We start from the raw sequence: 13,276 nt of genomic DNA, 5'->3' as shown, positions 1-13,276 counted from the left end.
TGAGATGACACCTTATTAGGAGTAATGGAAGGAACGGGGTGCGTCTGCACAAAGAGGGAACGGAGACGCCGTGACGCCAGACGTCTGGACACTAGCTCCGCCCCTAGCTCCGCCCCTAGCTCCGCCCCTAAACGCCCACAGATCAGCCCGCCTCTCTCTGGCAAACCGACAGCACGGGTACACGGGCAGGTGAAGGGGTGAACTCTGGAGTGCTACTAGACCCAGTGCGTAAATATCAGAAACAAAGGGATGTGTCGGAGGGGGGGGGCAGGGGGGGCGATCAGAAACCTGTCCTTGCAGTCACCTTGGAGAAGGCGCAGCCGCTGTTGGGCATTGAAACATGAGTTAATCGACGCTGATGTTCTTCATAATGGGAAACAAATTAGAGCATGTTTAACACCAGCAGCGACTGCTGGGTGTTATTTATGGAAAATAGAGAGGTCCTGACATTAATCTGGATATAACCACAACAGTTGTACAGCTGACAGAGATGTGGGGTCCCCCAGCAACATGGAGGTGAAGGCAGGATGCAGCTTCAGAGGGGAGTAACGCTCACCGTGCACCTGCATCACCTTCCTGTCTGCCCCTCACGCCAGAGTCACGTTTCCTGCAGCCCCTCACACCAGAGTCACATTTCCTTCAGCCCCTCACGCCAGTCACGTTTCCTTCAGCCCCTCACGCCAGTCACGTTTCCTTCAGTCCCTCACGCCAGAGTCACGTTTCCTTCAGCCCCTCACGCCAGAGTCACGTTTCCTTCAGCCTTTCACGCCAGAGTCACGTTTCCATCAGCCCCTCACGCCAGTCACGTTTCCTTCCGCCTCTTACGCCAGAGTCACGTTTCCTTCAGCCTCTCTTGCCAGAGTCACGTTTCCTTCGGTCTCTCACGCCAGTCACGTTTCCTTCAGCCTCTCACACCAGAGTCACGTTTCCTTTAGCCTCTCACACCAGTCACGTTTCCTTCAGCCTCTCACACCAGAGTCACGTTTCCTTCAGCCTCTCACACCAGAGTCACGTTTCCTTCAGGCCCTCACGCCAGTCACGTTTCCTTCAGCCTCTCACGCCAGAGTCACGTTTACTTCAGCCTATCACGCCAGAGTCAAGTTTCCTTCTGCCTCTCACACCAGTCACGTTTCCTTCAGCCTCTCACGCCAAAGTCACGTTTCCTTCTGCCTCTCACGCCAGAGTCACGTTTCCTTCGGTCTCTCACGCCAGAGTCACGTTTCCTTCTGCCTCTCACGCCAAAGTCACGTTTCCTTCTGCCTCTCACGCCAGAGTCACGTTTCCTTCTGCCTCTCACGCCAGAGTCACGTTTCCTTCTGCCTCTCACGCCAGAGTCACGTTTCCTTCGGTCTCTCACGCCAGAGTCACGTTTCCTTCTGCCTCTCACGCCAGAGTCACGCTTCCTTCTGCCTCTCACACCAGTCACGTTTCCTTCAGCCTCTAGAGACAGAGTTATGTGTCAGTCAGCCTCTAGGGACAGAGTCGTGTTTCCTTCAGTGTCTCAGGTCAGTGTCACATTTACAGCAGCCCCCTTGGTCCAGTGTCACGTTTACACCGGCCTCTAGGGCCAGTATGGCACTCCAATCAGCCTCGGAGGGTCAGATATGGGTCATAACCCGCATATAGCTACACAATCAGATGGCCTGTGTGTCACCAAGTAAAGACTTGCCAACTGTGTGTCACCCAGTAAAGACTTGCCAACTGTGGGCGACATGCTTTGCAGCCAAGCATACAGAGGCTGCAAGCTAATCAGCAGGACCTGCTACGGTGGCCTTGGCGGGACACAGGCAGTGTGAGGTTGTGGAGCGGGAGCGGGAAGGCGATGAAGGGCCGAGGCGTTCAGAGACGGGACCCGCGGGTCAGACGGGACGCTCACGGCGTGAACACCACCCGTGCTGCTGCAGAAACAGTCATATTGCTACATGTCCTTTTATTGCTTTTAGCTGGGAAGGTCCTTGAGGGACCGTCCCACCACCACCACCTCCCGCTCCACCTCGCCACAGGAACATGACCCAACATCAGCAGCTCCCAGCTCAAAGTGAATGGTGAACGTCAACAGAGAAGCGTGACAAACATAAAAACATTTTGTTCAAAAACGGAGAGAAACACACAAAGGTGTGGTGCAGTGGGGTGCCCGACGTGGCCGTGCTGGGGGAGGCAACATCACGCGCTACGCTAGCCCAGCACCTCACTGGCCTTGGCTGGTTCACAGCGCCGAGAACACCCGTCACCCTAGACAGCTGCCTTGCTCGGAGGAACCCGGCGTCACAGTTCAGCCATCTTGACTTCCACTGTGTGCCGCGTGTTGGAAACACGTCAGGGTGGAGAGGGCGGCGTAGACCGCAGCACCACCCGTGCTCCACTCCGCCTGGTCTGGTGATTACAAAACGATGAAGTGTGAGAAGATCTTTTTTTTTTTTTTCAGAGCAGCAGGTGTGTGATATATTTTTGGGGGTTAAAAATGGGGGGGCGCAATACTCCTGTACTTTCACACCGGGCTCTAATTCACGCCATTAATAACGCCCCACTTTCATTTGAGATCGGCGAGGCGGTGTCACAGGCCAAAGTGAAATGTATGGTTTGTAATTACCAGAGAGTGGGGTGAGGAGTTCCACCTGAGTAGCCTGCTGCTCTTCCATTACCCCCACCTCGCTGCCCCCAGGTGCCCCGGACCACCTCTCCCCGGCCACCCCCCACACTCCAGCTCTGACCCCCTGGTGGCTATGGCCAAGTCCCACCACTATTTTTCATCATGTCCTCCACTCACACCGGTCACCCTGTCCGCACGGAGCCCTCTCCCTCCAGGTAGACCCCGCCCACACCGGCCACGATGCACACGCGTCTGCACACGCGTCTGCACACGACGCCACAGACACAGACGTGTGCAGGAGAGCAAACGGACGAGAGAGAAGCAGTCACACTTCTGTTCTGGCCCAAACTGATCCATAAACCGCACGATCAGAACCATCCTCTCCTCCCTCAAACAGCCCGTAGGTCTTTACACTTAAACACATATATGTGTGTGTGTGTGTGTGTTTATATGTATATGCATTGTGGTCCTGGTGCTCACCTATTCCACAGCACTGAGCTTGTAATCATTATTGAACCTTTTATCCCCAGTTGTAATTTTCTTGCACGTTACATCAGTTTTGCCGTGCTCCTGGAATTTTATCCAAGGCCAATAAAGTTCAATAATTTGACTAACCAACCATACCTAGTATTCATTACATAGCCAATAAACAGATTCATCAAAAAGGACATGAAATGCACATTAAAAACCTCAGATTCCATTTCCTCAGCCGTTCGCTAACAATAACAAGTTCCAGATGAATATAAGCAGCCCTAAAGGCCACTGCAGTCCAGCCAGAGTGGGAGGCTGGGGCACACACAGCAACACACAGTACTACAGCTGGGTTAACGTCAGAGTAGCTAGAGCGGAGCAGACACTAGAGTGGGCACTAGAGCGGACAGATAGAGCAGACACTAGAGGAGACCGATAGAGCCGGGTACTAGATCAGACAGATAGAGCCGACAGATAGAGTGGACACTAGATCAGACAGATAGAGCAGACAGATAGAGTGGACACTAGAGCAGGCAGATAGAGCAGACAGAGAGGACAGATAGAGAGGACACTAGAGGACACACTAGATCAGACAGATAGAGCAGACAGATCAGAAATACAGGGAGTAAGCAGCCCGCCCATGCAGGAGCACATCTTGCAGGCTTGGCCCCTAAACGACGCCTTGAGCTGCATCTCTCTCTGCGTCTCTCCCTCACACTCACTCACTCACTCTCTCTCTCTCTACTCTTAATTCATCCGTGTGCAGGCATTCATAGACAAAGAGAGGCTGTAAATATGAAGATGGGGGTCGCAATCAATTTAATGGCAGTTATGCTGAAGAAACCAGCCTGAGTCCGGGACTTGTTCACCGAGCCGCGGCCGGCCGGCATTAGCTCCGCCCGAGTCACTCTGGCGCATAATCCCCGCACCAGCAGAGACAGACAGAGCCCTAATCCACCACCACATCCCCAGCATAAAGACATACCCACACCGTCACGCAGGCAGCAAACACCCGGCTGAAGGCAAAACGTCAGAAGGCCGTGGGATTGTTCCGGAAGCAGGAGCGGCAGGATTTCCCCACCCTAAGCCTTGTTGTTTGTCCCCAGTGCCGCCTCTATTTCCTAGCCGGACGCGGGGAGTTCTCCACACCGCGGTGCAGCAGTCGGCTCCTGAGATTACAGCCATGTCTGCTCAGTAAGCCGGAGCAGCATGGGTAAGCACTTTTGAGCTCCACTCCAAAACAAAAAACACACAATGCATCAGACCTCTACATAAACAAACAATACATCAGACCTTTACATAAAGAACAGACAATACATCAGACGTCTACATAAACAGACGATGCATCAGACGTCTACATAAACAGACGATGCATCAGACGTCTACATAAACAGACGATGCATCAGACGTCTACATAAACAGACTCTGCAAAAGACTTGTTTATATTATGCCTTTTTCTTTTGTTCTCTCTCGTTGTTGCTTTTCAAATAACAATGCGTCAAATACATTTTTTTAGGATATACTGGTGGTTAAGAACCTATAAGATCACAAAGACCATAACAGATGATTGAGACAAAAATCCTGAAACCAGATTATCAGAGATTATAAATGATTATCTCTAATTTCCAGCTACCATTGAACTGAGCTGGACTGCATGGACAAGCTGGAGAATAAAGCTTATGTTAAAACACTCAACAATAAAGTGGCGCCCAAATTACATTTATAAAGCACTCATTTCCCTCGATGTATAAATAAATCATGTAAGTAATATCGGAATGCGACGGGACTCTTTCAGTTTGACTCGCTGATATAAATTGATGAACGAAAATAGACACTGGACAAATCTCGGGATTTGTACCAAGCGGCTATGACACAGCAAGACAAATCCAGTCACGTTAGTGCAATGCGACGACCACACAACATCCATCACCATCAGAGAGCACCATCTCCGAGGCCGTGAGCCTCCACCTGGAGACTTCTGGGATCTGGAGGGACTCCGGCCACATACCCCACACCCAAAAATAACCACAGCACACTTAACCAGCAGACTTCATTCTAATAGAGGCTGATATACAGTAGATCTGCCCCTTCTTATCACCTCCACCTGCACCTCCACCTGCGAGGGGGGAGCAGCGAGACTCTCTGCACGGGGAGGGAGAATGCGGTTCACACCCCAGCACGCAGCCAGGAATTTATTTTATTTTTATCACTTTTTTTTCCCCCTTTAAAGTTTTTCATTTATTGTAAAAAATAAAAATAAAAAATACAATATATTCACCAATAACGAATTAGCCACCGTTTATTCATACGAAGGTATTTTTTCATGACTACTTTAAGAAGTGACGTGGCTTGGTGAGACCTGTATAAATCTGTTTTATCTGGAGGATTGTGTGAAGAGCACATAAAGAGAGGGGACGGTGTGCCGCACGATGACAGCGGTCCTCTCCGCCAGCAAAGGGAGTTCAGCTCGGGACAGTAAATAACTTTTAGTTGGTTCAATAGAAGAGAATTAAGGAAAGCGGTCAAGTTGCTAATGGGAATGAATGGGAGGCATCAGCTCGGGTCAAAAGTACTGCGAGATCAATGCAGAGGTACAGGTGTACAGCAATACAGCAGGAGAATACGTTAACAGAGAGCGACCGAGAGTGAGAGCGAGGGAGAGAGGAAGACAAAAAGAGAGAGAGAGAGGGAAGGAATAAGAGAGAAAGAACATTTATTTCTATTACAATGATTAAAGTTGGTAAAGAGGAAAGTTTAAGGTAAGTGAGGGTCACACAGAAGAATAATGGGCTAATGGCACTGAGCAGTCCAGCGAGGCAGAGCGTGGGAATATATGAAGCCTTCTGACCGCAAGGACCAGATCACATGGCTTATTAGAAGAAAAAATCAGATTAGGTCTCGATGCCCGAGATACCCACTTCCTGAGAGACATTTATGAATGCTTTAAGAACAAATTTGTAGCAAAAATAAAAAAATCGATTTAGAAATTTTAAAAGCAAATATGTTCTTAGATGTCGAAGTCAGAAATACAATAGAGTGCAGTTAGTATAAAGTAAATGCATGTAAAGTGTTGAGATTTTAACTGTCAATAAAATGGAAAATAATTCATTTCCACCTTACAAATATTTTAAAGAAAATTACCACTGAAATTCAATATTAAGCTAAATCATGTCTTGAAAAAATGTTATTTATTATATTACAGAGGAGTTATTTATTGTAAATACCAACACTGAAAGTCAAGAAATAAATGTTTGTTCTGGTGTGCAATTCATCAGTAAATGAAGTTTTAAAAAATCAAGACTCAAAAAGAAAACTGAAAGAAACCAGTATATCAAAACTGCTAATTATGCTAATTGACAACAATCAATCCATCATCCTTATTACTATTCAATATTCAGTAGTACATCACAATTGGTGTAGCTGTTTGATTCCACATTTCCGTATTCTCAGTTTTAATTTAATCACCAATGACTTCTCACAAACTGCACCTTCATTTCCTAAACGTTAGGAATAACCACGTCGAGCGTCAGATGGAGCCCAAAGGTCTACACTGCCCTCTAGTGGTTTTAAAAGATAACATTTAAAACAAAGATATAATGAAGCGAGCATTTATGAGCTTCACAGGTATTGTAATAACATGTCTCAAAGTATTTTTTACATTCTATTTTACATACACACAAACATTTGCATATTTTTAACAGACAAAATCTTTCAAATAAATCCAAACATCTCAGTAAACAACTTGGGTCTGTTTTTCGGTCAGTTCTGTAGTTAACTGATTTTTCAGTAGTTAACTGACTACTTATTGTCTGTAAACACTTGTAATGGCTCCAGTTGCCTCTTTCAAAAATGACCTATTTGTTGTTTGGATATTGTTATGACATATTATAGATTATACATTACACATCACTGCTGCTCCAGCATATAATTTTTTGGATATAAAACTATGTCTGTCTCCTTGTCTCAGCCTTCTCCTCAGTCAGCTGTCGGTTAAACTTGTGTTTGTCCTGCGTGGAGCAGCAGTGATGTTCTCAGACACTGGGACACCACACGCTGCAGGACACTGAGCAGTCTGCAGTTCGCCTGCACGAATCCACACCGCGCCTGGCAGTGTGAGAATGTGTGTGTGTATAAAAACAGCATCTCACGTGCATTTAAAGAAAGTATACATGTATTTTTTGTGTGCAAAAGTGGTGCCAGCAAATTGTAAGGTTTCCTATTTGGCAAGCTCTAAAGAATACGTACCTAACAAAGGGATTCTTCACTGAGCATTTCAGAGTAGATTTGAAATATAGCAAATTTCTTCTGAATTATCAGCAAAATGAAGTTAACAGGAGGACTTCACCTGATTATCCCTCTATCTTCCTGTCATAAAACTGATCATTGCTCAGTGATACAAGGGTGAAAATTGCCGTTCACACTGACCTACAGTTCCAAGCAAAAGTGTGGCATTTAAGGAGGAGTGCGACAATTTGCATGCTTATGTAGCTGGGAGTCCCTCCATGGGCCCGGCCTCTCCCCTCGTGGTGCTGTAACAGGCTGTGAAGCCGACCAAATCGCTGCCGCTTGTGATCATTCACAATGGAAAGACTCAGGAAAACATTTGTCTCCAGTCCATTATGTTATGAGCTGTGCATTAATGCAGCTCAAAAAGACCCCATTCATTAAAGTTAACAATGACAGCCAATTCAGCCTCACTAATGAACATCGATATTCATGTAGAGAATTAAGGAATGATTTGTGGATTTTGTGAGTATCATTCAAAACATAATGTAGATAAATGCTTCAGTTAGTATACAGTCTTGGTGATAAACATGCGTGCCGGAACACTGTAATAGTTCACTGTGTTATAGTGCCACCCTCTGTACGATACAAGTAATCACGTTTCTGATGTCTGTGCACCACATGCACACGGGTCTGGACCACAAACATCCCTGGAGGTGAGTGTCCACCCAATGGTTTACCAAAGAAATAACATGTGTTGAAAAGCAGCACTTGTGAAAAGAGGGTGAAAGGGAGTGAGAGAGAGAGAGAGAGAGAGAAAGAGAATCCTAAGCACTTGTCATTTGGCACAGGGTGCACTCACCGATTCCAGAATTGCCCCCAGTGATGAGTATGACTTTGTTCGAAAGGTCACGACCCTGCAGGATCTCCAGAGCAGTGGTGTTGCCATCAAAGCGCTTGGGCTTCACCTGCACATCCTCAACAGTGAACGCTTGCCGAGGGTCAAAGTACGTCTTCCTCTTATTGATGTGACTGACAGGGAGAAGGAAAGTGCAAATGAAACCAGTCAGCCACGGAGCAGAGGCACCCATACCCATAATGCTCGGAGAAGTCGAGCCAATCACAAACAAGCAAAGACACTTAACTGGATGGGAAAAAATTCCCCAAAAAACAGAACTCACTCAACATAATAAATCTGACCCTTGTCGTCCGTCTCCTGCTCCCACCCGTAGGGTAGATCTACACGACAAGATACGAGCGTCAGAGAAAACCAAGGAGGATCCAACTGCACTTGAACCAACCTGTTTGAACAGCCTTGGACAAATTTATGTGTTTTGAAGGGGTAAAAATGCTTTCCTGTTTGTGTGTGTGTGTGTGTGTGTGTGTGTGTGTGTACCAGCAACATCACTTTGAGCACCACCCGCACACAGGCTTGGAAACACAACCCAGAGGTCTGTGTGCACGTTGATAGATAACTAAAGCTTCTTTAAAAAAAAAACAGCACTTGTATAAAGAGCAAGAGAGACAAAGAGACATTTGACTACGAGTTAAACTTCTACATACACTCACCGCTCACTTTGTGGGAAATATGTTTTTAGCAGAAACACGTTTTAGACACACACCATAACCCATCCATTGCCATGACGTATACACTAGCCTTTCTTCAAGCTGATCATCAGAAGCCACTTTCTGACAAAAAGAGTTGCAGGACAGGACAAGTCATGCCACTCCAGATCCAGCAGTGATAGCCATGTGCGTGACACGTCCATACATACGCATCCATTACTGTCACATCCCTACCATGTCACTGGCACTACTGTGGTTATGGTTCGCCACATCAGAGGTAATTGTATAAAATCAGATGTAACTGTATACCCCTAACTAACCTTAAGGGACCTCATTAAAGGGTCAGGGAGTGTAGGTAAAAGCTACTACGTGCCAAAGACTTGGTTTTGCATGTCAAAGGTCTTGACATAGATCAGGGTGGCGCTGCTAACCTCCTGCACAGCGTTTCTTCTTCCCGGTTTTAGGATGTTCCCACTGGGTCTTCATCTCCTCGTGGCTGCCAGGTGTGAACATGACAAGTGTTTTCGGGACAGGTTTACACACATTACTCAACCGCTCTGAACTTTCATAACAAGAACTTTCATAACAACAATTTACCATCTAACTACAGTAACAATCAAACAACACAAACAATAAAGTACAGTGACAGTACCATTACATAGCCAAGTATATAAGTTGTACAGCTACTAGGACTAGCCTTACTGGATCGGATTATTTAAACAGTCAAATGCACAGAGATCAACAAAACACGTTTAGTTATCTAGGTCTATCTTTGGTTTGTTGACACATTAGAAAGCGTTCAGTGTAAACCAACTTACTTGGCATAATAAACCCAACCATCCTTTGTAGACCTTTCTTCCCAGCCAGGAGGAAGTTCATCTTCGCTATCTGTATCATCCATCCCGGCGTATTTCAAAGCTGCCATTGCCGGCAAATGTTTCGGTGCAAGCAAGTCAGTTTATTGGTAACTGTGTGAAGCTGTGTGCCTAGCAAGCTAAGTGCAGCAACGAAGAAATTCACTATAATCCTGCAGTTGCACTTCCGCAAAAACCTAATGACGTATGGTGAAATGGTTTTCTGGGATATGTAGTCAGTGTCGCTGCAAACGCGATACGGCTCAGAAGACAAACCTTCATTTCAAATTACACATTTAATGTTTGCTGGCAGTTCTGTCAAATCAATGCTTCTTCCCCCATGTTGACATCTTTCCCAATATTTTCTTATTTATGGTGAAAAGGTTTTACAGACGTAATTAGGTGATCATTAAAGGGGTGTGGCAAGGAGGTGATTGACAGCGAATAGCTGATTGCAGTTTTATTTTTACACTGTAAATACACACCGATACAATATGGCTAGCTGCTAGGTAGTTTGTAGAAATGTGGTTTAGTATTGAAATATTGTTAGACATTTCATATTAAATAATATGAATATTATTATTATTTTAATGCTTAAAAAGGCAGGATTGTGTGGTAGAGTGAGATTGTTGGGGCAATCTCACTGGTTCCCTCCCTAATGATAAATTGCGGTGGAGCCATGCGAGTCGCGGGGCAGGTTTATCCTGGTGTTATAAATAGCGGGGGTGTGGTTACTTGGGCAGACTCCCTTCTGTCATCCCGCTTCTCCAGCACCTTTAGTGGTGCCAATTTATTGTTGTTGGGCCTGGCTTCCTTTGGTGGACCAGTTTAATACCGTCAAGGTATGGCGCTTCTTTTGGCGTCTGATTATCGGTGAGTGCTGTGCGCTGAGAACTAACATGCTCTGCTGTTTCGTCACAGTTCGGTGGGCGCGTCATGAGAATTACTGCGCTGATCTACCACAGGTGGGCAGTTGCTATATGCCCTTTGAGAACAACCTGGTTAGTCATCACGCTGTTCTGAAGAATTCGCAGTGGCTGTCGGAGCAATGAGCGGATTCCAGTCATGGGGGGGAAAGAAGACAACAGCATTATAGACTTTCGCCCAAAAATAAAGTTTGCGCGTGGTTCCAGTAGCCGGCAGTGCTGCTGTTTTGTTTGGGCCGTTCGTGATTCACGTCGTTCGAGTGATCGTGTGTTTCGTGTTTTCTATTTGTTTTCCCTGTTACGTGTTTAGGCTCAGTTTGGCGGCGACCTTCTTCTTAGTTTTACATGTTTGATTTGGTTGAGTGTCTGGTTTTTATTTCTTTATCCCTTTTTCGTTTGCAGTGATTTTGTGGTGTGATTTGTTTCGTGGTTTCTTTAAATAGTGTTGGTGCCAAACTGCGCTGCAAAGCGTTTGGGTTTTTGGGTTGTGTTTGTGACTTATTGGTCTTCTTATTGTCCGGGTTTTGTTTAATTATTTGATTGTTTGTGCAGGGCAGGAGCTGCAGGCCGGACAGAGGCAGATGTCCCAGGTAGTGGAATCTCGTGCACGGGTGTGGTAGTGAGTGAAGAGTATTGAGTGTGAAGTGTGGTCACGGTGAGCGTACAGTATAGAGGTGATCTCATAGCTCTCATCTTAATTACCAAGGCCGCAGCCCTGTTCCCTCTTGTTTTACTTGTCATTGTGAGTCTGTGCAAATTATATATTTTTATATACGATCCATAAAGTGGTCGAAGTATATTTTTATATTAAAGAAATTATTGAAACTACCTCTCTGGTCCAGTGGTCTTGAACTTGTGTCCTTTTCGTTAATGGTTTTCGTTTGTGCTGAGGCTTTCATTTGCCCCAGTATAATTCCTTGGGGTGAAATTCCCCTAGGTGGCGTAGTCGTGCATCTTCTTTTTGGGTTTTTGTTAGTTCTGCTCGCCACATTTTGGCAGTAGTCGGCAGGATCCACTGAGTACCAGAGACGTAGAGTGTATTAGTTTGTATGTTTTGGGGATTGATTATTTTTTTTCTCTTTTTTTTTGATACAAAACAGCAGCATTTGTTTGAGGGACTGGTAGTTTGACTGGGTTGTTTTTGTGCTATAGAACACCTGCTATTTCTAGACGGTACTCTCCGTAGAGAGTTGAAGCAGTTTGTTCGGCAGCAGCCCACTGCCACATTGTTAGAGGTGCGTGGAGAGGCCATTCGATGGGAGAGGGAAGGATTGCCAGGGGGTGCCAGGGGACGTTGTCTCTCCCTACCATCTGCATATGGCTTACAGTATGGTGTGCAGGGGAGTCCCTGTTCAGTTTCACCCAGTGCGTCAAGGTCATCTGAGTTGCAAGAGTTGAAAGAGTTGATGAAGCGTCAGCAAGCTCAACTTGATAAGTTAACTCAAACTGTTGCTTCTTTGCAGACGTCCTCAGAACGTAATCGTCCCTTTCAACAAGGGCGTGTCATTTGTCGCCGATGCCAACGGCCTGGTCATTTCGCAAGAGAGTGTGATGGGGAACAGGTGTTACACTCCAGTCGTGGCCCACCCTTAAGGGCAGCGGGGCCAGCTCACCCTCAGCAGCCAGAAAACTAAAGCCCACTGAGCTGCAGAGCCACAGTTCAGAAGGGATATCTTTGGGCTCCAAGCCAGGTACTGTTTCTAGGCTAATGTCATCTTGCCCCGATATTGTAATTGGGGGCGTTTCAGTCTCGTCTGTTGGACACGGGTTCTATGGTGTCTACCGTCACCGAGAGCTTCTTTTTGCAGCAGTTTGAACCTTGGGGTCAGGACCGTCTCCAGTCCTGTCATTGGCTACAACTACGGGTTGCTAATGGGTTTGATATCCCATATATCGGTTATCTGGAGTTGGATGTAGCACTTGTGCGGAGTTACCTTTTGGTCGCTCTGCTCTATTTGAACCTCCTGAGGCTGGGTTGCCAGCCGGGCTATCGGCCTCTTCCTGCCTAGTTCCGGTGGATAAGGGTACAGTGTATGTTCCTGTCGTCAATGAAGGAACAAACACACCTTGGGTTTTTAAGCAGTGTTCAGGTTGTTAGCCGTCCTACTGGGGTTATGGATGTTAGGTCCACCACTGCTGCAATGCGAACCTTCGTAGCAGCTACTGCTGTGCAGCCTGGAATAGAGGCTGTGGACTGATCGGCACTGACAGACCAGGAACCGAGTGAAGTGAAGTTTCTTCTACAGGATTACAATTCAGTTGTTAGCCCATGGGTGATCTGGGTTGCACCAACCTTATAGCACCTGAAATTCCTTTGTTGGATAGTGCACCAGTGTGGCAGAGGTATAGACACATTCCTCCATCCGAGTATGACGTCGTAAGGGCTCATATCGATCAGCTTCTCGAGTCTCGGGTAGTGAGAGGGAGTAGTAGTGTATGTGCCTCTCCTGTCGTGTTGGTGACAGGGAAGTATGGGAGTTTGCACATGTGTGTAGACTATTGGTTGCTTAATAGCAAGACCTGCGAGGATGCGTGCGGTCGGTGGGGTTTGTGAGGCAGACGAGCCACACAGCTCTGTGTCAAATGTACAGTTGGCCGTGTTTGGACCATGGCACTAGTGGTTTCTACATGGGTTCATCGTCGGG

At 46.5% G+C, this 13,276-nt stretch overlaps 1 protein-coding gene across 2 annotated transcripts in view; it reads right to left on the bottom strand.

Annotated features, from left to right (window-relative positions):
• The window catches only part of wwox (WW domain containing oxidoreductase), a 25,536-nt gene extending 15,542 nt beyond the window's left edge, over positions 1–9,994 (bottom strand). Inside the window, exons 1-5 of one of the 2 annotated variants that reach the window (XM_077007409.1) lie at positions 9,670–9,994; positions 9,283–9,347; positions 8,467–8,524; positions 8,148–8,317; positions 6,277–7,165 (exon numbers count right to left, since the gene is read on the bottom strand). In XM_077007409.1, coding sequence (XP_076863524.1) covers positions 7,041–7,165; positions 8,148–8,317; positions 8,467–8,524; positions 9,283–9,347; positions 9,670–9,776 — 525 coding nt within the window. In that variant the 5' untranslated portion in view covers positions 9,777–9,994 and the 3' untranslated portion in view covers positions 6,277–7,040. Of the gene's footprint in view, positions 1–6,276; positions 7,166–8,147; positions 8,318–8,466; positions 8,525–9,282; positions 9,348–9,669 lie in introns of those variants that run through there. The other variant, XM_077007408.1, reaches the window with a different exon arrangement.
• Positions 9,995–13,276: the final 3,282 nt, after the last annotated feature.

This window comes from Brachyhypopomus gauderio, chromosome 5, assembly GCF_052324685.1.
Source record: "Brachyhypopomus gauderio isolate BG-103 chromosome 5, BGAUD_0.2, whole genome shotgun sequence".
NCBI classification, from domain to species: Eukaryota; Metazoa; Chordata; class Actinopteri; order Gymnotiformes; family Hypopomidae; genus Brachyhypopomus; species Brachyhypopomus gauderio.
Note: the sequence above shows the minus strand (reverse complement) of the source record. Positions and strands in the feature narration are given on the sequence as shown.